Here is a 27,101-nt window from a genome sequence, read left to right as displayed (position 1 = left end):
AAAAGGGATGTCTTTTTGGCTTCTTTAGGTAATTTTTAAGGAATGTTATGGCTCCTGCATTGTATTTTGGGCAATTTTTGGGAGGAGTTTGCATTTTCAAAAGTTACACAATGTAGTATCCACACCACAAATAAACGTTCACAATGGACAAATGTGAAACAAAAACATAAATGATCGTATACAAATACTCACTATCAATTCTAAATCAATTAAAACATGGCCTACAGTAAGAGTGTTATTTACTAACAACATGCATAAAGGGACCCCCTAGTTTCCCTAAAAACCTAAACCTATTGTAAGTCACCCTGCATCTGTGTGTGTGACCTGCTTTCTGTTAAAGACATGGACACCTTCGGTAATTGTCAAAGACCAGTCTTCTCACTTAGTGTATCTCAACATATGCATAAAATAACAAACCTGTGAACATTTGAGCTCGATTGGTCATCAGAGTTGCGAGTTAACTATGCAAGAAAAAAAACACCCTTGCCACATGAAATTGTGTGCTTTCAGATGCTTGATTTCGAGACCTCAAATTCTAAACTCGAGGTCTCGAAATCAAATTCGTGGAAAATTACCCCTTTCTCAAAAACTACGTCACTTTAGAGGGAGCCGTTTCTCACAATGTTTTATACTAAATCTCTCCCCACTACTTGTTACCAAGTGAGGTTTCATGCAGATAATTATTTTGAGTAATTACCAATAGTGTCCACTGCCTTTAATTGCAAAAAGTTACCACAACTGAGGTTCTTTAAACACATTTGAAACTAAATAGCCTTTGATGAAAAAGATATTTCTTCATGATACTTTTGTCCATGTATTTATGCTTGCAGGCCTGTATGCTAACAGCAATACAATACAATGGTTTTTTTTATATAGCGCCATTTCATTTAGACCACCATGACCACAGCGCTTTAAACGAACAACAGCAATGCAGATAATACAACAAATGAACAATAAAGCAATAAACAGACACTAAGGAAAAAGATGTTTTTTAAGTGCTTTCTTGAAAACAGGCAGCAAGGCATTTATTGTTTTCGTTGTAAAGGGCACCCTATGAGGAAATTGTAAATTTCTACTTGAGCATTTCAAGGGCCAGGGGGCATGAAGGCAACCGCAATTGTTGCCTCTGTGAGTTATCAGGCCTGTGCTTGTTAACCCTTTTGCGATAGTGGCAGCAAAAAGCAGCAGACAACAAAAGGCCGTACATGTAGTTCGCATGAACCATCCAAATCTGCTCCAAAGAAAAATGTACATGTACATGTAAGTAGGTGTTCATGTACGGGTACATGTACGGGTACATGTACGGGTACATGTACGGGTACATGTACGGGTACATGTACGTGTACATGTACGTCACAGGTCATGTACTTGACAGACAATCTCTCATGGTTTCTTACTGGGAGTTGAAGAAACTACCGATCTACATGTACATGTAGAGCAGCTGTAGTAGAGAGACGTTGCAGGCTTTCTGTGTTTGTTTTCTATTCATCCCTTGTCTTAAATTATTCTCATTAAAAAAAGTGGGGTTAACCACACAATATCAAAAGAGAACCCATAAGTGAAGGTTGTACTTAAAAAACACCCACAATGTCTATCTTGTAAGGGCAGATTAAGTAGTTTCTTTTAAAAAAAAGACAATTTTCGGCCAGAGCAGGGCAGAAAACAAGTTTACAAAAAAAATGTAATCATTAGTACATAATGAGGTTTGCAATAACAAGTCAACAAATATTCCCTTAGTGAAGTTCTACATCGAGCGGAAATCATTCAGGGACCAAGTCGCAAATAGCATTTTTCATCAAATTGTGTGGCTAGAAGCTTCAACAAAAATTGCTCCAATGCAATGGGGGCTTGGACCATTGCATGCTTTTAGTCTATCCCATGAAACCATTTGGTTTGTAAGAACCGCATCCGTCTTTATACTCGAGGATAAAGACTGGAAGGATTCAGACTGGACACCAGTCTATCTTTTTGTCTGTTCTACATGTATGTAATTTTTCTGCACTCAGTACATTTGAGTGCTTTCCACCGCTGTATAATATTTACCGACAAATCTATGCAAACGGAAATGGTTTTCTGCACTACCGATCTATGTGAACCTACACTGAATGCTGTAAATGTGTGGTGCTTGTTGTACATTTTGCCTACAAATCCTACGTGTACATCTACCTAAAATGAAAACAGAGAGCTGCGATAAAGGCTTCATTGCATTATTTGATGTAAGCATTAATATAAAGACAGTTTCAATAATGTATAATATCCTATATGAATACAGACAGATATTTTGTTTATGTATTTTATATATAAAAAACTCAAACTGAGCTGAGCTTAACCAGTCCCCAATTACTCATCCCTTGGAGTGAGTCTCCGCCCTCCTCCGTACTCCTAGGGGTCACCGTTTGGTGACCCTGTTTGTCGATGTCGCCCATTGTCATCTCTGAGCCAAGCAACGGCTGGGTTTCCCTTGGCGTCGTCGGCGACGGGTGCACCGAGTTGACCTGCCCTAGATGCAGGACTTTGCCGTTGGACGTGGGCCCTGAGCGTTGACCCATCACCTCATTGGCCACTTTGAAAGGTGACGGCTCTGCCGATTGGTCCGTTAATGTGCTCGTCATGGTGACGGAGAGACCAGCCTTGTTGTCCTGATGTTCGGAGTCACTACTCGAAGAGAGGCGCGAGTTGGAATCCTCACTATCTGAAAAATTCTTTGATCACCAAAGTGAAGATTTGATTAATTTTATATCTTAAAAATATATAACCAAGTAAATGAAGTATACAAATTACAGACAAACAATCATTAGGTATATAAGCCAGTACTGAACACTTAAGTTAAAGCAGTAAGAACCAACAGAAAAGGTACTTGTGTGTACTTTATAACTTAACCTGTTAACTATAGTGATAAACTGTATCTGTTAACTCTCCTGCCGAACTAACCCTTACCATTAAATACCACAGGAGACTGTCAAACTGTTAGTCCACAGTCATATATACATGTAGTACATAAACCTGAGGCCTGATTGTCCTTGCCACAAAATCCCGCAAGAGACTGCGGAGACTAAGTCTAGAGTACATATGTACATAATAGGCCTTTGGATTTCCTGATATTACCACCAGGCAAATTATCCTTGCCACAAAATACCACAGAAGACTGTGGAGATAATTCTGCAATTATAAACCAAAGATTCACAAGTTTTACAGTGCGCTGTAAGCGTACAACTGCGTGGTAAGCAGTGCTGTGGAATTGGCCCCTTTACAAACAGAAGCACACAATGCTGCGATACTTTGGGGCAGCCTGTGGTATAGGAAGGGTCAAAAGAATGAACTTCTGCCACTTGCTCAAGGTATACATGTACACCTCAATTAAAGGGTGTATGTACTTTTTGTAGGAAAAAAAAAAACAATGTCCCCAGATTTACACTAAACTTACACAGTTTGAAGATAATGATAGTAGAAAGCTTCCCTTAAAATATTACGTGCTGAGGTGCTGTAGTTTTTGGGAAATGAGTAAAACAATGTAATGAAAATTATTTTAATCATTTACAAACGTATTTTCATGACATTGTTTTACTCATTTCTCAAAAACTACCGCACCTCAGTAAGTAATATTTGAAGGGAAGCTTTCCACTATCATTATCTTCAAACCCTGTAAGTTTAATGTAAATCTATGGACATTTTGAAAAAGTACCCAAATCCTTAAATGTCAATTAGAAATATGTACAAGTTATTTGTGAATATTTTGAGGAACGCCAAGGCCAAGACCAGGGCGTAGGAGGTCATGAAATTTTTCCAATTTTCTTATTTTCTTCCAGAAACATAAAACTTTGAAAATGGAAACCTCTTTCCAAATTACAAAAGCATTAATTTCCCACACATGTACCAGGTCTGCAATAGTACATTTTGAACTAGAACAGTCTAACTACGCAATAATATTAAATATCATATTTATCAGCATTTACATACCTGACATACTGGACGTAGCATTTACAAAGCTTAAGATGATAGTAGTGTTCTCTACAACGTAGTCTGCAAACTTTACATTTAGGCCTGCTATCATATTACATTAAGTTATCATACACTAAGCCTGCTATCCTATAAGTTTTCGTACACTTTTGGTTTTGAAGCAATTAGTGTACACATTATTGAATGCAAAGGGGTACATGTGTAGCAGAATAAATTCACATGGTGAAATCATTAAATGAAAAGCAAATGGGTTACATCAATACATGTACATGTCAAAGAAAACAAAGAAAATAGTTCACGATATGTTCTCATTTCCATCATGCTAAATTAATTCATTGTGGATACTAAATAATATGATCTGAAACATATGGTGGCAACTTAAAATTGATAAAGAGGAAAACAGTTTTGTTACCCCCAAAAATGAAGAACTGAATAAAAGTAAAAATAACGAGCAAGCATGCATACATACATGAGCAAGCGGGGTTAAGCAGCAGGCAGGCAGTCTGTCGTCAGTTTCGGTTGTTTATCTGGATAAAGGGTGCTATGCCCAGGGGCTGGGAAGGAGGTGGTGGGTCTGTAGTTACTTGAGCCTACAGGAGACGAACGGGTGCAGAACAAAAAAAAAATACAAAGACAGGAGCGGGTTAGGTATCTCTCTCGCTGGACTGTTACAAGAAGATGCAGCTCGAACCACAGGATGACCGAGAGTGTTTGAAAAAAAAACTGAAATTTAAAATGACTTGTACATGTACATGTACACGTACACTGTACATCCCTAGCTGTTTTTAATCAAAATCCTTGCGCTACCCGCTGCTAACACATACATTATAGGATTTGAATTGTCTCTAGCCACCAAGCTAGCTTAGTGATCTAGTGTTGAGACATCTCGGCCCCGTTTTGGCAAAAGGGTGTATCTCAAAAACTTCACCTTTTGAGATTAACAACACTGACAAATCGACCACTGTGCAAAGCCAAACACGACTCTCTGCCAATGAAATACCTTGAGTGTCTCATATATTCAGTAATAAATGGTAAGATTGTTCTTTAAAAACAAAATGTGTAACATACATGTAAAGATAAATAACAAAACAATTTTGTTTTTCGTCTGAACAACAACTTGTGGCTTGAGGGTTTTAACTATTTCTAATTATAGGCAAAGAGATCAAAGAAGAATAGCAGGCTACCAGTTGCTCTATCGGAATACCAGTGCGATGATTGGATTTTTTGCCAAAGGCCCAATTAACCAGTCCCATATACTGGCACATTCCAGTTAACCATTGCTAGGGGTTATGAGCTAGCAGTGCATGCTGGGAGAAAATGTTGGCCGAGATCGGTCACCCTGGCAACGAGGCTGCAATTGGAGTTCCACAAACGAAATCCAGCATCACCACATTGCATAGCTCTATAAGGGACGGCAAAAACCCATTACCAACGAATTGCCACAACGGATACTGGGGTCTGTAGCTGTACACAAGAAAAGCTTGCGTGGACTGGACACTGCACATAATCAATAACTGGTGGCTTGATGGTCAAAGCAGGTGAGAAACAATGTGCAAGGCAAGTATCCATATTCTATGGACTGTTTTGTAAGTATAAACATAGACCTCTCTATAAGCCTTTTTGAGGTATGGCTGACACAATGCTACAACACTGTAAAGTTGTGGTAAATTTGTGCGTATTGACCATAGAAATAGAACGCATGTTATTCAGTTGAGTGCGCATTTTAGGCGACGCGGCATTTACACGTAAACCTAATGACCACCAACATGGTGAGCGTGGCATCAGTCGCGGCGTGTGACGTGCGCGTATCACGTCCGCCATACAATGTACCTCAAAAAGGTTTATTGTGTTGTTGACAAACAAACAACACTGGTTGGCATGGATGGCCTAGTGTTAACTATGTTAACAGATGTTGTGACCAAATTCTAATTTCTGTATCTTCAATTAAAAATGAATAGATCTAATTATTGGTTGTTTTGTTTCCAACAAATTAAACACCATTTTGTAATATTTGTGGGGTAATTATTACAAACTGTGGTTATTTATTTTTGCTATGCATTTGTGGCTTCCCATAAAAAGGTCTATAATCTTGAACCATTTGTGATCAAACAACATTGTAAGACTATGTGGTTCCTTGTCCGGCCGCCCCAACTAAAAGTTCTCCAGATCAGACAAAAAACAAGGGACCAATTTCATCACAGTTTCAAACCTAAAGCGAATGCAACACTGTACTCCCCTGCGGATGCGCATGCGAATGAGAGTTTTGAAGTCACACGGCTGTTTTCGAAGCGAATGTTTCGCACGAGTTGAACACAGCTCAATTGTTGGGAATTATTCAATTCAAATTTGAGACATTAAAATAAGTATAAACCGGCCGCTATTCATACAAGTCACCTACACTTCCTATGATGTTGGAATTTTTTTGTTTGAGTGAGGACGGATCCCAGTAAACCATCCAGAGAGCTAAAGGGTTTAAACATTACTATAATATTGATGTATTCTTATTAGTAAATGTAATGGGTTTGGTTTGAATGCACTCAGACATCATTCATGCAAATTAAACCATGTTATTAGTCACTAGGATTTACAGGATGCAAAGAAATGTTACCAGCGACTATAAGTACTTACAACTGCATGTGTAGGTGCTGCACTACCGTATGAGTGTAATGGCCTGGTAGGGCTGGAGGAGGAGACTACAGATGGTTCAGCGGGGACCACAAACCCTCTACGATCAATCAGGCTGACAGAGAAATAAAACGGAACTCTGTATTAAAATATGCTTAAATACAGACAGTGAATAAATATGTCTCATTATGCAGATATATGTTAATGGCTGATTCAGTTTAGCAACTAATATTACATGTAGCATTCATAATGACGGCATGAAAATACACAAATCTTATGTTTATTATGTAAATACCTTTAAATATTCAATTCAACTCAATTCAAATCAAATAGCATTCATCCCGACCAGTATATAATACATACATGTATAATATCATATGTACACACATAAAATGGTACAGTAAAATTATATTCAATTCAAATTAGCATTTATCTTGACCAGCAAGAAAATAAGTGAATATAATACATGTACATGTAGGCCTACATGTACAGTGTAAATAGTCTTAAATAATAAGGTGCAATTCAATTCAATTCAATTCAATTCATTTCAATACAATTCAATTCAATTCATAGTATTCATCCTGTCCAGCAAGCTACATTGCTATACATGAATATGTATAATGGGGAAACAAGTGTTAAATGATATCGTTCAATTCATTTCAATTCAATACAATACAATACAATTAAGTTCAATTCATATAGTTTTCATCCTGACCAGCATGAAAACAAATGCTGTCTTGCTCCTCACCTAACAAGTCATGAAAATAAAACATCCATCAAAACTATCAGACAACATACAGATTACACAAATACAAATAAAGTACACAGTAAATTTACTAAAAATAATAAATCAAAATTTTTTTGATAACGGCAGCAGTTACCAATGTACATTGTACTTTCATTTAAATAGCATACAGTAAGCAGATACAATCATTCAAGCCAGTTAAGCTCGAGTTGGAGAGTAGACAAGGTACTTTTCTGTAAAGGGGGGGGGGGGGGGGGGATGGGCAATGAATGAATCCTGTATGATCAACCGAGGCTGGGGAAGAAATGAAAGTCAGTATTTGTGGACATCACACAAGTACAGGTTCAAGTACATAATACATGTACAAACTGACGTCATTTGCGGTTTGTACAAGAAGACACCGATTATAACATATAAATGCAAATATGTAATCCCCCATTCATATCCTGTTAGGCTTGGGTTGAAGACTACACAAGGCACTTTAGGGATAACAGGCTGTGGAAGAATAAAACTCAATATTATATGGCTTCAAATAAGTACATGTAGACACAATTTACATCAAGTATGCAAATCAAATCGTGTTTGAGCCTGGTTAGACTCACGGGATGAGACTTGAATACTTTAGGCATAGAACAACAAAAATGCAATATTAAGACATCATCAAGTAAGACACATATAAATGCAAATGTAATCAGTTTTAAGCCTATTAAGGCTTGAGGAGGAGGCTACACAAATTACTTTAAGGATGAAGAGATTGTTCTACATCATTGTACATGTACATGCACATGAATCTTGTCGGTAAGTCTTGGCACCTACAATGTGTCATCTACATGCACAAAGTTTTCTCCAATTCCAGCTCCAAAGCTGGCATACATGTACATGTACATGTGTAGTTTTACCAAGAAACCTAAAACTCGTTTGTTTGAAAGCATTTCTTATGACAGAAACTTATAATTCAGAGAAGAACTTAAGCCTCTACAGTACGTACAAAAGCCAAGTCAAATTATTAAATTTAACTTGCATAAATCATCAAATAAAATTTAGCTCACTGCAACTCCTTTGAGCTTCTGGGATTCAGTGGAGCCAGTTTGTGAGCGGTATAGTGGGCTTGGCTTACAGTGGAATAAGCCTTTTTGAGGTATGGCGGACGTGATGGGTGTACATGTAATGTAATACACACAGTTTTACCTAAACATTAAGGTGCTGTAGCATTGTGTCCGCCATATCACAAACAGGCTTATGGTGTTACGCTACAGGACAGTCAAATAGTCTAGGAAAGAATGAAATTCAGTATTAAGAAATCATACAAGTGGATGCAGTTATAGTTGACGTCATTTTATGTTTACCTTGGTGAGAAAGGCCCACATATAGCCATGCAGCAGTTACTGACGACAGAACCGTGACTGTAAGGATTAAATATATCTTGAGATCTCTTGGACGACCAGGTGCCTTTTATCTGCAGAACACAGACAGATAAAAAAGAAAACAATCACGATCAACCTTTCATCTTCATTTTTAGATTAGTTATAGGCGTTCGCCCGTGGTTCCCTCACATTGTACCCCACAGGAGTCACTGGTTGCACTCTCACCACAGACTGGGTACCCCACAGGAGTCACTGGTTGCACTCTCACCACAGACTGTCTTTCCAGCGCTGCTGCTTTGAGTCGGTCGGCCGAAAATATATACACACTGCAGGCGTTTGATGTCAGCTGCCTTCAGCGACAGGGTGGTAACAACAGTTCATTAATGGAGTAAATACACAATGTAAACTCAGGATGCATATGAATAAGATAAATGGGGACAGGTTAAAAACATGAATAGATCTGTAGAGCAATAGACGGATAAAGAGAAAGCGAGATACATTAGATCAACCATTCATTCCTATAAATGTAAAATCAGAAATACATGGTACAATAATATTATGAAAGAGGTAATATTTAAAAGAAGAAGATGGCAAAGAGAAAAAAAAAAATAACAAAATATCAACAACTGATTATATGTACACAATGATGTAATCATAACTAATAACAAATAAAAGCGCTCAAATCCGTCACTCAATGACGCTCATGGCACTCATACCTCATTACCCCTGGTCACTGGGCCGATCAATTTCATTCCTTAACTATCTCAGCTCCCTTATGAGTATACAGCCTGTGCTGCCAAATATGTTACACACCAAGCTAAATCAATCACAAGAGCCATCTCTACCCCCACGAGGGACCCATTTACCCCTGGGTGGAGAGAAGCAATCACAGTCAAGTGTCTTGCTCAACGACTCAAGTGTCATGACTGGGATTCAAATCCACTCCCTGAAGACTTAGCCATGACTAGGGCTTGAGTTTGAAGCACTAAACCGCTCAGCCATGACACGACACAAAATGAAAAATAAATATTCAATTGGGATGCAAGGGGATAGAAAATACATTCTCAAGAATATGGACAGATAAAAAGCAAACAATAAAGATCAATAATTAATTCCTGTAATATGTACACAATGCAAAATCACAAAAAAACATTTTATAAATACAATCAAATACAATCATAACAATAGACCTTTATCATAGGGCTGCCATCTTGATTTTCTTCAATTCAAATCAATATAACCAAACCGAGGCTGGAAGGACAAAAAGCCTGGTTTCTTTTTGTATAATGAATGATTTGCCTTCATTGCTTCCGTTATTGGATACAAGGAAGATGACCAAGATGGTGACAGCTCATGATAATCGTCTATTGACGATGTGGAACGCACCTCCACACAGACTACCATTTCCGCCATTTTTTGGGAGTCAATTTATTTGTGTATGTTTTGACTCCCAAAATGGCGGCCAGGATAGGAGCGTGTTAGCGCGCTGCGTGTCATAAAATGGTTCAATAGGAGATTTTGGAATGCTAGGTGGACAGCAGACATACAGCGTAAATTTCCATTGTTTCCGTAGTTCTGAGCATCCGCACATTACCGAGAACAATGGATTTATCTTGTTCATATAAGTCTGCTGCCACCTAGCGTCCCAAAAGTCCCTCAATAAAGAGATGCCAAGAACCCGAGTGGTTCAGTGCATCGGACCAAATCCTGATCATGACACTTGTGTCCTTGAGCAAGACACTTAACTACATTTACTTCTCTTCAACCAGGGGTAAATGGGTACCTGTGAGGGTAGAGATGGTTCTTGTGATTGATTTAGCTTAGTGTGCTACATATTTGGCAGCACATGCAGTATATTTTCCAGTGAGCCTAGATTGGTTTAAGAGAAATAATAAATTGCCCAGTGACCAGGGAAAATGATACTGGACCGCCAGATAAGAGCGCGATTTACCTGCAAGAAGCCACTAGTACTGTTATAATGAGAAAACAAAGATTATCAATAATTCATTTGTGAAAAACATGTATACAAGAGAAAAGTATGAATGTAAAAGATACAAGGAGCAGAACACATCTACAGAACACAGGCAGATCAAACGATAACAATAAAAACACATGTTCAAACAATCATGTTCATACGGAATTTTTTCTACGATTTTGCAAGCGCAAAAGCTGCCTAGAAAGCTTCTGCTTCTGACGATATTTGACATACAATTAATTTATGTAATTTATGCATTTCTACAAAAGTAAAAGTTACAAAATGCATTCAATGCAGTAAACAAAAGTACGAATCCCGGTATTAGGCTGGGAAAAAAAAGTCTCTGCAAAGCAAGATTTTCACAGGAGACAAGAACGTCCGTCATACTTACATCTTCATTTGTAGTTTGACTGGATGCCACCAGGTACGTATGGAAGCCAGCCAGTCCTAGTACGGACCATATAGATATGAAGCATATCAAGGCCTCAATGATAGTACAGGGAAGTCAAGGAAACACCAACAAATAATAATGAGCAATGAATAAACAAACAACAAAATAACTACAAAATACTCTAAGCCTGGTTATAGCCAGGTCTAGATGCCCGCACCAGACCCATCCAGCACTTGTTAAGGCCCAGTCACACTGCAGCGATAACAATAACAGTAACGATCACGGCTCAAAGAAAACCCATTCTATTGGTTGTAAGCGTGTGAGTGTTCTGCGTGGAGCAATTTAACCTATAGAATGTGTTCTTTGCGTCAGTATCGTTATCGTTTTGGTTGTCGCTGCAGTGTGACTCGGCCTTTACCCTTGGTTAGAGACAAGGGCAATGGATAATCTGGGGTGCCCCTTAAAATGTTCCAATAGAAATTACTGCGGTAACTCTTCTCAGATGCAAATGTTCGGGCATAAAAACTGTTTCTTTTTTCATACCCACATTTCTCCAGATGTTTCTCAAAATGAATTATGCAATCGAAACCTGCTGTAGGCTTCTAATCAATAGTTTTGATTGCCATTAATGGGAGACTTTCTGGGACGATAGAGGGCAGCAGACTTACCGGGTAAATCCATTGTTCTCAGAATTATGCGCATGTTCAGAACTACGTAAACAATGGACATTTACCCGGTATGTCTGCTGCCACCTAGCGTTGGAAAGTCTCCTATTTAACAAGAGTGATAACAAAATGTGTGCCTTCCCTTTAAATGTCATTATACGTCTATTGACAAACAGTCTCTGCATGTCAGAGACATTACCTTTAAAGGCACTGGACACTATTGGTAATTATCAAAGACCAGTATTCTCACTTCGTGTATCTCAACATATACACAAAATAACGAACCTGTGAAAATTTGAGCTCAATTGGTCATCGAAGTTGCGAGATAATAATGATAGAAAAAAACACCCTTGTCACACGAAGTTGTGTGCGTTTAGATGGTTGATTTCGGGACCTCAAAATCTAATTCTGAGGTCTCGAAATCAAATTCGTGGAAAACTACTTCTTTCTCAAAAAATATGTTACTTCAGAGGGAGTCGTTTCTCACAATGTTTAATACTGTCAACAGCTCCATTGCTTGTTTTCAAGTAAGTTTTCATGCTAACAATTATTTTGAGTACATGTAATTACCAATAGTGTCCACTGCCTTTAAGTTTTCAATAACATCCCCAGCTCATTATATTTGCAAAGTGCCTCTCCAAGACAGATTGACGTCAGAGAAGAGCACAATTATTCCTGCCTATCAGAGTGGGGACTTCAATAAAGACTCTACTTGAAGTTGTCACTTTAGGAAGAAATATGTAGATTCATAATGCTGTGATATTTAAAAAAGGACATATTATGACGGCAATTATCTTCGGCCTGATCTAAAACTATTGTCCACAATTCTGAATAATATGATGGAGATCTACATGGGTTACATTAGACCATGTAGACACAATGCGCCTTATTTTTGACCGCGCGAGGGCGCTATAAATAGTACTTTTATCACTTCCGGGGGTATACGCGATTCGCCCTGCACAGATTAATAGGCGTTCTGTCACTAGTGTTGCGCCGTAGTTTCAATTTGTTTTAGAGGTGGATTATAACGGCTCCTTTAAAAGTCTTATTGTCCGTGATGGATTAGATGTCTGTGGTGGTTATGTGTTCCAATCTTTAATAACTGTTTTGGGTATGAATGAATATACCCCCGGAAGTGATTGAGAGCGCCCTCACGCGGTCAAAAATATGGCCCATTAGTGGTGAAATTGTGTGTACATACATGTATGACATCATGTTGTAAATGTACAAAGAGTACCAGTTTGTAGGCCGGCATTTACTTGGCATGATAAATAATAGCAATAATATACATGTAGCGCACGTATCTACCAACAAGGCACTCAAGGCGCTTATTCATGATTGATTTGCTCGGTTTATTTTCACAATTTTTGTGTATATTTTTCGTAATGATTTCATTGTAAAGCGCTTAAATCATGCTCTTTGGAACTAAGCTTGAGCGATATCGATTTTTTTTATGCTTGATATATCGCCGACAATATATCGCAATATTTTATATAATCGCGATTAATTAAATTTGACATCATCAGTCTTCAAACTCCCAGTGAAAGTTGTAGAAGAGACAGTCCTAGCATAAGAGAGGTGTTCTAATGACCTATTCTTCGGGTTTTACTCCAAACCTATGGGGTGCAAGTGGTCTCAGCTAGGAAATACATCGCGTTATTGCGATACTTAATCGGTCGCGATATATCGCGACATATCGATGTTTCGATTAAAACCAAATCGATCTATATCAAAATCGTTTCCAAATTAGTATCGCGGTATTCGATAATATCGTGGTATCGCCCAAGCTTATTTGGAACAGTGCTATACAAGCACTGTTTATTATTATACACATGCAAGCATATAAACTGTACGAGCAAAAGCTATACAAAACTTTCACAAAATTACACATGATATTTATAGATAAAGGATATCAGACTATAGGAGTCACGTAAATGGGCAAAGGATATCTGGCTGGGGTCCTCTTCAACGCTTCTAAGAATCCACCAGCATCGTTGCTCACTGTGGGCAAAAAAAAAATAAAAAAAAAAAATGCAATAATTCATGTATATTTGGTTTGCGGTAACACCATGTGTGTATCTACTTGCCAGGTAGAGTTTGTTCTTGGAGAACTGTCTTGCTTTATTCTACTGCCTCGGAGTAGATAATCGGAGGTTCGGGAGACTTCTCAGTTCTGAAAAGAACTGTCCTGCTTTTTAACTATTACCGGGGCGGATGGTATAGAAAATAGACTGGACTACTACTTTAGCTTATAGGACCGTAATTAACTGTACTGCCGCGGAGTCAGTTCTGAATTGGTCTCAACGTTTCGACTAGCTTGCTCTAGTCATCGTCGCAAGAATGACTTTGAGTTCTATGAATGACTTTTAGTTATGTGGAGTGCCACCATCAGCCCTTTTACAGACGCGATATCCCCTCATTTCATCCACCACCAGCCATGGGATTGAGCCAGGCCTAATGCTTCACGTACATGTAGGCAACAAAGCAAATGCCTCCATGCCCCCTGGTCATTGCATACATGTATGTGCCCTTGAAATGCTCTGTAGAATTTTACATTACCCTAATAGGGTGCCCTTTACCAACATGCCCTTGCCCTTTCAATAACAAGGCATACAGGACTGTAAAGCCATCAAAAAAAGGGGTGATTTGCAAACCAAACTTACGCAGCACGATCGTAGTAATATTACATGCAAAGACATAGATAGCAAGTAAACATGTGGAGACGATAAACAAGTAGAAAAAGCGATAGTTCCTCTTCCCCACACAGTTGCCCACCCATGGGCAGTGGTGATCAAATTGTTCTGCAGACAAAATAGGAAGAAAAATAAAGAAAAATAATTAAATGGTTTCAAAAACAGATAAATGTTTAAAAAATAAAAACAGACATGCCAAAATTGCAATAAAGAGGAAATGGCTGATCACGCTTTGTACAATTTTCCCCCGTTTTCTATGACACTGTTTAGAAAAGAAAAAAACAAAAATCAGCTGATCAGCTGAAAAGTTGCATGAATGTTAGTTGGTTCTCATACATCAGGGCTCAAAATTTACATTGGACCACAGGCCCGAGGCCGGTGAATTTAGTGTCAAGCCAGTGGTGTCCCGCGTTGTGGACCCAAGGCCAGACCCAAGCTCTGGTGTTGTCAACAGCAAAGTGTGGGTTCAATACCTGGTCATGACACTTGTGGCCTTGAGCAAGACACTTATAATTGCACCTTAAGTGCTTTGTAAAAAGTTGAGAAAGTAGTGGATTAAGGGGAAAAAATCCCTGAAAAACTTCCCTTTTTTACCCATCCAATTGCCAATAACAGGATGAATGGGAGACAGTGCGGAAATGTTCAGTTCTATCCGTAAAGCTGGAACAAGTGTACAAGTTGAAAGAAACACCCTAATACAAGTAATAGGGGAAAACCCATGCAATATTGGCTCAGTTCCAAGGCACTACTTACTGCAGTACCAGTTTCAGACCTGAAACCTTTTTCAGACATGCTGAAAGACACACAATTGTGCCACAATCCTGTTTCTTATTTCACCAATTGAGCACAAATCTTTACAGATTTGAAATTATGTTGAGATGCACCAAGTGAGAATACCTGGTCCTTGACAATTACAAAATGTGTCTAGTGCCTTTAAACCGTAAATGACAGCACTTCGAAAACCGAACGTCATCTTAAATTCACACAGAATTGAAGAAGAAAAAGTGGTTCTTACCGACACAGTTATCGCAGAGGCTACAGTGGGATGCCCGAGGGGGTCTGAATATCTTACAAGTGAAGCAGTACTTGAGCTTGATGGTCTGACCATTTATCACCACCTCTTTGATCCGGGGAGGCGGCCGATATGTCGGATTATCGGGATTGGGTACCTCTGCAAAAATGAAATGAAGAAGAATAAATATTAATTTGGGCTTTAGGCTACCCTTTCACCGGTGTGTGTTAGCACTGTATACATGTGTAGTGAGTACTTTCCCGAGTTCTGTGAAAACATTTTCGGGGGCATATTACTTGGGTGGGATTTGAACCCACGACCGTTGCCATTCTAGAGCAGTGTTTTACCAACTAGACCACCAAGATTGCCCGGTAGCTACACAATGTACATAGAGGCAGTTTGAATCCTATATTTTGTATAAACTTTTCCTTATCACTGGCTTTTTTCAAAACTTCCCTCAAGACATGTTAGTGTACATAAGCCTTTTTGAGGTATCTCGCGCGTCACACGCCGCGACTGATGCCACGCTCACTATGTTGGTGGTCATTAGGTACACACGTACAAACACATCGGTGTTTACCAAGGTAAAAAACAATTATATTTGATTATTAATACTTGATTTAGGGTCTGACTAATGTGTACATGTACATGAATGTACTTCTGTACAGCAAGCCGCACAGTGTACTTTCTAACTGTATTTTTTATTATATATGTACATGTGTATATGTACAGTGTACAGGTTTGCCATTCATTGTCATACACTAATACATGTACCTTCAGCAAGTTGAAGGTCCATGGATTACGCACTGTTGCTTAGTTATGGATACACACAATGTACACAGACATTAGGTGTACACTGAGCAATGCGTTCAACTTTTCTCTCACGATCAGTAACTGTCACGGTCAGTGAACAATTTTACTTAAAATATATTGTATGGTGTAGCAAAATGCTAATGTGGATTGATCACCAATTGCTACTTAAATGGCATTTATTGCCATTCAGAATTCAGTATGCAAAAAGCATGACTAGACATGCTAGTGTGTAAATATTTTGCTATGCAAGATTGCTGGGCCAATTTACAAACTCGATTGCCCATTTGCGATTCATGCCTGGAACTACATGCAGGCCATGAAGGCAATGGCCCCTTTTACCCTAGTCTTTACATTGGTGCCCATTCCATAGCTTCTAGGAATTGCCAATGTCCAATGGAAGCGCCCTCTGCAAAAATGAAAATGGTCTTGCCCTCTCAAGCCTTGAACTTCACTCTCGAAGGGGCACAGCAGTTTTACTCTGATAAGGGCACCTCTACGTACATTTACATCATTGTGTACAACATGTACTGTATGAATGAGGAAAAATGTTAACTTGTATTGAAACTTTGCAAAGGGCACCACGGCAAAAGCGCAAGGCATCACAGCAATTGATGTGTGTGTTGTTGGTTATTTTGAGGACTGTGTAACATTGAGCAATGTGTGCGATCTATGTACAATTGTACATTGTGTACATAAATGCAGATTTTAAAAACATGACTCATACATAGTATACAATGTTTCTAAAAATAAAAAGAGCCTTCCACAGTATTGTCTAGGTGCATCTTACACTGTCTTGACCATATACTCATGTAAATGCCAACCCACCCAATGAGAACGTGTTCCTGATATATCCCATTACATTTATTGTCCTCAACCAGCGCTGTGTATGGATAAGCCCACAGCATGTTGTCTTGCTTCGGGGGACGTTTACCTACGTTGAGACTGGATTAACACGGCAGGTTAGGGAATTCTGTACTCTGCGCCCTTAAAACATGTCGTGCCCTACAATAAATTTCATGGGACTTGCGCGTCGTTTTGTAGTAGTTAAAGTAAAGAGGTTGTGAATCCCTGGCCAGCAGTGCTTTGTGGTGACGTCTTAGAGGAGCACCTACAGACATCAGAGACGAGGTTCGCCGTCACAGGGAAAATATCATCTCCCATTGGGTTTTTATAATGATTGTCTTGTTGCCACTCTGTCACAATTTTATCTTTGAAGGGAAACTCACCAAGAGTGATTTTTGTGTTTTGAATGTGTGCCCTTGCGATCATACATGGCTCAATTTTAAGAGCTGCTTAGAGGCAAGGTACAACTTTGGTGTTTTGAATGTTTTATTTTAATCCTAGCACGTACAAATACAATATTTAAACATTTAAATTTCAAAAGGTGTTAGCGTTTTTCAGATCGCAGAATATGTGGAGCGGTAATGCTCACGTAAAACAAAATTATGCTGTCCAGAATATGGTAACCAGTCAAAATACTAATCATATCTGTGACTGCACCCTGCCATTGCTAAAAGCAGGAACAATTACAGCACTCTTTTCTGCTTTTAAAAGCAGCTCTATAAAATTGGGTCAAGGTGTGGAGAAAATTTCCTTCCTCTATAAACAAGATGAATACAGGTCATCAAGATCAAATCAATGTGAAGGTTTTTGCATCCCGCATGTCCACATTTCATCAAGGTCTAAGTTCTGACTTTCTCCATGGTTGTGAAGCCACTTTCTTCCCTCGACTACCCTGCACTGATTGTTAGAGGGTGACAGACAGACAGGGGAGCTGTTTATAATCAGTAGGGATTCTACGCTGTGGGAGGTGGGGCAGCAGTAATGTTGTTGACATTACTGCCCCTGGCCGATCAGTCTGAATGCTTGTTCTGTGCCTTGGTATTATTGCCTTAGTGTATTTCATGCATCTTGAACAGTTGATGAAAAGGCAAATGACATTGGCAGCCACAATCAAGGGCAAGGCGTGCGCATATATCCACACATTGTGAAATGCAGATTATGTTCAGAGGTCCAGCCAGGGGCACAAACTGAAATGGCAAGTGTAGGGCCTACGCATCAAACCAGTGTGCGCATAAAGACATGTGACATGGGCCAAATTCACAAAGCCTGTAAGCACAAAAACTTGCTAAGCAAACTTGCTAAGCACAGAATAGTATTGCTTAGCAAAAAAAAAGGTTACACCCTGAAGCCCCAACATTTTTTTGCTTAGCAAAGAAATTTGCCATTAAGCAGTATTTTTTTTAACTCGGCACTAGTATCAGTGCAGAGTATATATATATTTTAAAGCCATTGGACACTTTCGGTAAACAATATTGTCCAAGGCTCACACTTTGTCTACCACAACTTATATATAAAATAACAAACCTGTGAAAATTTAGGCTCAATCAGTCACTGGAGTCGGGACACGTTTCGCCGTGTCATGACATGTGTTTAAAAAATAAATCCGTAATTCTTGCTATCGAGAATTGCTATTGTTATAATGTTTTCTCAAAAAGTAAAGCATTTCATGGAATAATATTTCAAGATAAGTCTTTCACCATTACCTTCTGTAAACCCTGTAAATTATTTGTAAATCTGTGAACTTTTTTTTTTTTCTGTACCGAAAGTGTATAATGGCTTAAAAGGGTTCCCGCCAATCTGAGCTACATGTATTTGTCAAGCAATTAATGTTTCAATTTGGTATTTTTTAAATAGCTTCATACGACATTGGGCCCCATTTGAGACATTTATGACGTCCTCTTTCGCCCGCGCAATCAATACCCAACAAATCTCCTAAAGTACAATTTAAATTGATCGACTCATCAAGTATGCTTTCAATAATCCCATCCCGTGCATGGCTTCATCCAGTAGATCTCTGCATGCGCATGAACGCTTCTGCCCCCAGTCGTAAATATGACCATCAATATTTTATGTTTTTGCAGTTCAAGCCAACAAAGTGCAGTGTCAATCACGCACGTGTACATATGTTGTACATGATGTACATTGTATCTCAAAGCCAGCCTAGACACGGAGGCCACGAAGGCCATGACCTCTGTTGCCCTGGTCTTGGTGCCCCTGCAAAAGTTTCCCACTGAAAGGCACTGGACACTATTGGTAATTACGCAAAATAATTGTTAGCATAAAAACTTACTTGTTAACGATAAATGGAGAGCTGTTGATAGTATATAACATTGTGAGAAACGGCTCCCTCTAAAGTAACGTACGTAGTTTTCGAGAAAGAAGTAATTTATCACTAAAATATTTAAATTTGATATCGAGACCTCAGAATTAGATTTTTGAGGTCTAGAAATCAAGCATCTGAAAGCACACAACTTCGTGTGACAAGGGTGTTTTTTCTTCCATTGTTATATCGCAACTTCGATGTCGAATAGTTCAAATTTTCACAGGTTTGTTGTTTTGTGCATTTGATGAGATACACCAAGTGAGAAGACTGGTCTTTGACAATTACCAAAGGTATCCAGTGTCTGTAAGATATTCCAACAGAAGTGCCCTTGGTCTTGCAGTCGCACTATGAAATTCCTTTCTCGATGAGAAGCGCTTGTAACATGCCCCCTCCCATTTTAAATTATTGTTAAGAGTTCTTTGCACTCCTCAAAACACATTTTTGTTTCAAAATTTATGTCCATGATGTTTACTATTACATTGTACAAATCTCTGACAATTCATGCGCATATTGAACTTGCGCATTGTATAACTTACCCATTTGGCGTTCTATATCAGCTGCTTCATCAGGCGTGGCACGTGGAATGATCCCGGGATCGCTGAAGCTGGTGCGCAGTAACGCAGAAAGGCAGAAGATGGTGATGAGGGCACCCACGACGGGAATGGCAAAGGACAGACGCGTGGCCAGGAACGGACAGCTGATGATGAGAGAAAAAAGCAAAACAAATCAATTATAAAATCAATGACATTTACAATGGTGTGTGGTCACATGCACTGTTTAGTGAATGACTTTCCTTGTATGGTGGTGAACAATGCTACAGGCCTGTATGCTTCATTTTTGAAAGGGCAAGGGCACCAAATCATTTGTCTCATTGGTAAGGGGCACCCTTTAGAGACAATTTAGAGATTATATTAAATTAAAGCCAATGCCTGTTGCTATGCAAGCTGACGCAATGAGGGTAACTTTATGTTTTATAAGTTGAGTAACTATCAATGTACATGTACGTCAGTTGCACTGTATGTCAATCCATGGGCTTCTACAAACACTTCCTGGAGGCCAGTGTACTTGTACAGGTAAAAAAACTAGTTGACTAGCTTAGTAATGGTGGGGGTACTTTACAAAAAGCTTAAAGGCATTAGGCCTTCATTTTTACATGTAATTATTAGACAAGTAGTGTGTAGTACAGACATGTATACTAGACAGCATTGGAGCGAATTTACCAACACACGTGTTCTCAGTTTCAAGCCCCCTATTAGAAACACGACAACACACTGTGAGTGGCAGGAAGATCTCCTGTTTCTACATGTATGTCGTTGCCCCCCTTTTACCGGACAGTATCGCCGATGTACATGGTACATGTATGCTGTCAGATACTGTTGGTAACACTATACCCGGTTTGTTATTCCTGTGTATGATTCCTAACAGATTCAAACCAAACAAATTAAGTTGTCCTGGAGTGTATTGCACAATACACCGAGTACACCGAGTACATGGAAGATTATGCCAGTGATTGAGCAGTGATAGTGATACTGTTGGTTCAGATAAGGTGTCGGGACCGCTTACAAGATGAACTCAAAGATGTCATCTCACAAATGCCTTTGCTTGCACATGTTTTAACGCCAAGACTGCTTGCCTCGTTACCTTTTGGCGACTGCCCCTGATTGTTTTGTCAGACGGTTTTCCATAAGGGAACTACAACTTGTAAAGTCCATGTTCAATGTAATTGAAAATATACCTCCAGTGACGTTGTACAATGTACCTGCACGCTAAGCTAAATGAACTTTATTTTCTTACAAAAGACATTGAAGTCTTGTGGCTTTTTCAAAACCTTCGGTTAGCCTCTGTCTGCCGCTCTAGGCTCCGTTTGATGTTAAAAACACTGTACAATGCACTGCTTCAAAAATGATGAAAGTGTTTAGGCTAGAGCTGCAGCTAAAGCCTAAATAAATAAAAATCCAAAGAAGCCGAAAAAAAGTCCCAGGAACGCTTCAATGCAAGTAAGCAACTTATTGTATTATCCACTGCCAAAATCGACAGACAATTTCACACCATCATAACTGACATTGTGTACTTGTACATTGTGTGAAACTTCATTGGATCAAATCAGCATCTACCCGGTAAATCGACTCCAAACTGACGTGGTGCAATTCGTTCAAACTAAAGCCAACATAAGCAAGTGGAAAACACTATGTACCTGTGAAAGTGGAACTGTAGAACAACCGCAGACCACATCCCCTATCTATCAAGTTACCACACGGAACACCATGCACTACTGAACTTGTACTGTAGGTTGTGTTTAGGTCGATGTAACCATGACAATACGGTGTAGTTTATCCATCGCAATCAGAAAAATTACTTTGAAATGACACGCGAAAGAAGAAGATTTTGCTCGTACTTAGTGTTTTCGGTTTGCCTAGTGTCGTGGATGAAAATCGTTAAAAATGACTGGCTGGCCAGGGTTCTTGATAAAGTGTAGTATTACAAATGTACTTAAAGTCAAATAACACAAGACTTCCATTTGATGTACTGTACACTGCACACATGGTAACTTTCTCAGTGTTAAAAAAAACAAGCCCGAAGGACGTGTCAACAAGGTAAACTTGCCATTTCCCTAGTCAGTTAGAATGTCGATCCGATAAATTCACTTTCAATTCCAAACTGTCATTTGTATGCAAATTGAATTGAAAGCCCTAGCAGCTACACAGAAATCAATCTGTCTTCCAATTAACGAGGTTGTAAAAGAAATCTTCTCACCAAATGAACACAACACTATTTCTCAACCTTTCACAGGCTTTCCTGTTTATGGCACTTGAACTACGTCATCGCTGCACGTACGTATGATGTACTGTACATGTGGCAACAGATCTACGGATCATAGTATGTATTTGCTTTTGTTGTCCCTTGCCCATCTTGGGGTATAATGTTGTCAATGTATTTTGTTTTGTACTGTTATGGCGAATAAAATAATAATAATAATAATAATAATAATAATAATAATAATAATAATAATAATAATAATAATAAAGACCAACCAAATTAATCCTTGAAAACCTGTGACATAAGATAAGTTTTGGGAAGAGATTTGATTTGTTCTGGTACAAAGACAAGATCTAAGATTATGTGGTATAAAGTTTCAGCTGGTGAAAAATAACTGTCACCCCAGGAGTGTCGAGACTTGGGTTCAATGAGGAGAAGCATGGAACTTGATCAAAGATTCCTTAATGAGTTCTGAGATATAGTTGATTATTTACAAGAAAATAACAATAAAAACGAAGAAGATATATTTAAAAGTATATTGCTGGAAGAAAGAAATAATATCAATACAAATATTGGAGTCTAACATGTGTAAAGCACATGTTTATAAAAAAAAATAAAAGTTAGAAGAATAAAAAATTCCTGGGCTGCAAATTTAACATCCATGACATAAATAAATAAAGGTTTACAGTAACACCATGTAATGAAAATCTCGAGTTGGGATGGTTCTGAAAACAACTGTTGGTTTCAACTCTACGGCATTGTTGCAGTACCCACTGGTGACTGTTTTAATGATCACACTTGTGGATAATATTTTTGGCCTTGATTTTACTTTTTGTGGTTCAATGTTATATACTTTTCTTGTTGTCAAGTGTCTTGGAGCATTTTTGTATGGATAAGGAGATATATAAAAGTGCTTTATTATTATTATATTTGGTGTGATTTCTGGCTACAAGGCAGTTAATGGTTGTGTGGCTTCTCACTGGCGACCCCGAACAAAGTTATTGACAAAATAGGGAGACCGCCAACATAGGGCTGACAGACCAGTTGGCAGAGTGCTGGCACGTTAATCTGTGGGTCGTTGGTTGGAATCCCACTCTAGTCAGTTCTTTGTTCAACCTCCAAAATTACTATTATTATTATATGGCACAATCCTTGACCCGTTCCTTTGAAAGTTATTGGAACTTACCTCATCTAGTTTTTCTTGTGTGTTAAAATCCGATGTGACGGCCGATATGATGCTCGAATACTGGGAAACACTGTCGCCATATCTGAAACACAAACACAAACATTAATGAAACCAAAAGGTTACCTAGAATGCAAGCCTAATACAAGGGCGTCAGAACTAGGGGCCAGGAAGGGGCGGGAGGAGGACAAATGTTGTCATCAAAGCAGTGACAAGTAACAAAAGAATTAGTTAAGCACTTAACAAAATAAACAGTCATAAAAATTGTGAGATATATTAAAAAGTGAAGAAGCGTAACAAAACCAGGAATAGGAAACAAAAAAGTTGCAGTTATTCATTCATTCATTCATTCATTCAATGGTTTATTAAAATTCTATTCAATTCGCTGCCAGCAGCAGAATTACATAAACAGTTACAAAGTTAAATAATTGGGAGTAAAACATTACATTACTATTTAAAAGTGCCTAAATCTTACACAGAAAAACTGAGAGGGAGAAGTACTTTACACTCCTATAGGGAGGAGAACAGTTACTTAAAATTAATTAATTAAACATATGAGTAAAACATTACAATCAAAATTAAAATGGCGAATAAACAATTACACTCTAAAACGGAGATTATTTAGAAAATGGGAGGGATTTAAAGTCAATCCAAAGCACCGTTTATGTCAAACTAAAGTGTTTTTTTGTGCACAAATTATCAGGGAGATACTTAGAACTACACTCAACAAAATAAGATCCTGCCCTTCTTCGGATCGACCCAAAAGTTTTGAAATCCATGCTTTTTTCCCCGTTTTTTATATATTGGCGAAAAGGGATTATTTAAAAAAAAAACTTATTGGCTTTTCCCAACCAAAAGAAATAAATTGTAAATCCATATGATCGTTTTTTTTGTTCTTTTTTTTCTTTTCTTTATATGGCAATTTAGGACTTAGATGAAAAAAAAAAAAAAAAAAAAAATATCCAAAGCTGAAATATTTCATTCTGTCAGAGTACTGTCAGAAATCAAGATACTTTGTGTAGTTTTTATTTGGAGGAAGGGAAAAGCTGCGCCTGTACAGCTATGGAGAATATATAACGGAAACAGTATTTGATATACATATTAAAGAGTTTTGATATGCCTACGTATGACTTGTGTGTAGATCAAGTTTTTGCACGTTTTTGAGAGAAAAAAGTGAACATCACTGAGCAATGTTTTCATAGGACAGTCACGTAACTACGTTGTAAATACAAACAAAATGTTCGTCTCCTGAGTCGGAAAATATTTTCGTACATTCAATGACTCATTAGCTTTCTACCATCATCATATCCAGAAACCGTGCGACCGTTAGTTTGACGTAAATCGTGAAATGGTGTTTTGTGTCCTACAAAAAGTAGCCAAACCCTCCGTAAATGCATCTTTAAAAATCAAATACAATTTTGTAGTATTCCAAAAAAATGTTGCTTAAAACAATGTTTAAAAAAATGATGAATTTATTAAACGAAATGCCAGGCCTCGAACTTCGTGTTCTAGAGGGCACGGCCATTATCGCCGTGCTTTTGCAAGAATTTGAAGGGCAGCGCAGCAATTTGTAAAAAAATAATTAAAAAAAGGTCACGGGCAAATCACACAATTCTTTTCGAATTTGAGGGGCATCATGGCAAATTTTTTTTTGATAACATTCCGTATGGCGCCACCACTTTTTCACTAATTTTTACAAAAAAGGATATCTCATTGAGGTAAATTAGATACTATATTATTTCATATCGAATGAAAAAGTGCTGGCGCACTACGGAAACTTTTCCACTTTTTTAACAAGACAGGAGACAGTTTTGGCAACAGTCGGTTAAAAATATCCGTTTCAGAAGAAAACAAAAACGGAGCTTTACAGAAAACAAAATTTACGCAATCGCGCACGGGTGGTAAAAAAACAATGCGTCTTCGTATCACATCACAGCATTTTGACAAAAATTTCCCAAAATATCTAAACGAAAAACAAAGGAAAAATTTTCCGTTTCTGACCGACACCAATTTTCCAACAATTTTTACCAATTGGAATATCTCATTTTGAGTCAAATTAGATGCGATATTATATTTCATAACGACCGAAACGGTGGTGGTAGGATATATCAAGATGAAGATCAAGATCTGGGTAAGTTTTCGAATCCTGGAATCCGTGTAATTTTACACCAGAACAAATTCAAAACGAAGAAGAAACAAATCTTACGTTATACAATAGAATAGTCCTATCACCAGTGTCGACCAAATACATCTTAAACTCGGTGACATTTTCGGTAAAATAAAGCCAAAAATGTGTTGTGTAGTTTTCGTCGATGTTGTTCACTCCCACTGCTCCGTGTCCTTTTCGTACCAAACAGTGAGTTTACAATCAGCATACTTTCGTGGCTCCATGGCTAAACACTATTCAACTCTTCCCCCTCAAACCAATTTGTAAAAGATAGAGGCAGGAGCGAAGATTGGGAGGCAATGAACCATGGAGAAATGCGTTCAACCACTCTTTATGATGAATGTTCAATTGAACTAAAATAGGTCGGACCAGAGAGGGTTAAACATATGCATTCAACGTGTGAGTTCGCTACCACTTCGACCTACTCTAGAAATTGAAAATATAATTCATGTAAAGGAACACGTTGCCTTGGATCGGACGAGTTGGTTTATAAAAAACGTGTGTAACCGTTTGTTATAAAATGCGTTTGTGGTTGGAAAGTAGTTTAAAAAGTGGAATCCAATGATCCACACAAATTTGCCTCGAAATTGCGTGGTTTTCCTTTTACTTTGCAAACTAACACGGTCGGCCATTTATAGTGACTCCCATAAATAGCCGACCGTGTTAGTCGACGAGGTAAAAGGAAAACCGTCCAATTTCAAGGCATGTTTGTGTGGATCATTGTATTCTACTTTAACAACATCTTTCTACTCATATGCATTTTATAACAAACAGTTACAAACGCTGTTCAAAGACCAACTCAACCTATCCAATGCATCGTGTTCCTTTAATTAAATAAAGAAACCAATGCAAATTAGTACACAATATGTACCGCAGATAGTTTTGTTTCATTCGTCAAAATCCCTCTATCGATAAACGAGGTAAAAAATAGTGGATAGGGCCACCTTTACCGACACCACCAATACGGCTATAGAGAGAGGTACCTGGGGATTGTGAACAATCAATAGTGTGGACATTTCAATCCAAGAGAGGGGGTAAAAGAAATTCTATTAAATACACGAACAGGGGGTCATTGTGAGCAGTTATTTGTGTGTGAGTTCGAAGGACGAGGATTGTAAAAAGTAATAGGCTTGGAAGCCGTATGGCCAAAAGAAAAAAAATACCAGTTGATCGTCCGCTCCCTCATCCTTTTTAGAGGCCGCATCCTTATTTTTATTTTTTTACTATTTTTATTTTCCTTTTTTTTTTCCTTTCAAGAAGACAAATTTGGGTAATTATTTATTTTGGTTAGTCTGGTCCAGTATCATTTTTTTTTTTTTTTTTTTTTTTGGGGGGGGGGGGTCCTTGTCTGTCTTAGGGATATAGGCCTATGTACAAAACATATTGCTTAACCTTTCCCCCTGCATGTTGGTTAGCACGTTAATTACACTAAATCTTGGACTATCTTTGATATTCCAAACAAGTATACTGTTAAATTATGTGGCACCCTTCTTTCATTACTATACTCATTGTTATTTGTATTCAACTGTATAATCGTTTATGCTTAAACAGCTACCTGAGCGGAATGTTTTCAACCGAAATTGTATTT

General features: G+C 38.3%; 2 protein-coding genes across 2 annotated transcripts in view; both read right to left on the bottom strand.

Annotated features, from left to right (window-relative positions):
• Positions 1-648: 648 nt before the first annotated feature.
• Positions 649-21,118, bottom strand: LOC117296683 (palmitoyltransferase ZDHHC18-like). The gene is made up of 9 exons (XM_033779714.1): positions 21,048-21,118; positions 19,943-20,103; positions 15,431-15,586; positions 14,386-14,523; positions 13,672-13,723; positions 11,058-11,160; positions 8,674-8,783; positions 6,586-6,697; positions 649-2,702 (listed from the first exon to the last, which is right to left on the bottom strand). Exons 1-9 carry the CDS (start codon positions 21,116-21,118, stop codon positions 2,310-2,312), a joined length of 1,296 nt encoding a protein of 431 aa, XP_033635605.1. The 3' UTR covers positions 649-2,309.
• Positions 21,119-22,442: 1,324 nt separating this feature from the next.
• LOC117296681 overlaps positions 22,443-27,101 on the bottom strand; it is a 48,045-nt gene continuing 43,386 nt past the window's right edge. Inside the window, exons 37-38 of the mRNA XM_033779711.1 lie at positions 23,350-23,431; positions 22,443-22,457 (exon numbers count right to left, since the gene is read on the bottom strand). Coding sequence (XP_033635602.1) covers positions 22,443-22,457; positions 23,350-23,431 — 97 coding nt within the window. The remainder of the gene's footprint in view (positions 22,458-23,349; positions 23,432-27,101) is intronic.

The sequence above is a fragment of the Asterias rubens genome, chromosome 11 (genome assembly GCF_902459465.1).
Source record: "Asterias rubens chromosome 11, eAstRub1.3, whole genome shotgun sequence".
NCBI lineage: Eukaryota > Metazoa > Echinodermata > Asteroidea > Forcipulatida > Asteriidae > Asterias > Asterias rubens.
Note: the sequence above shows the minus strand (reverse complement) of the source record. Positions and strands in the feature narration are given on the sequence as shown.

Excerpts from the sequence above, each read along its gene's own strand:
- LOC117296683 (XM_033779714.1), bottom strand. The coding sequence starts at position 21,118 with ATGGACTTTACAAGTTGTAGTTCCCTTATGGAAAACCGTCTGACAAAA. Across the intron at positions 20,104-21,047 it reads TCAGGGGCAGTCGCCAAAAG|CTGTCCGTTCCTGGCCACGC; the intron begins GTAACGAGGCAA and ends TCTCATCATCAG. Across the intron at positions 11,161-13,671 it reads TTGAAGAGGACCCCAGCCAG|TATCATTGAGGCCTTGATAT; the intron begins ATATCCTTTGCC and ends ACTTCCCTGTAC.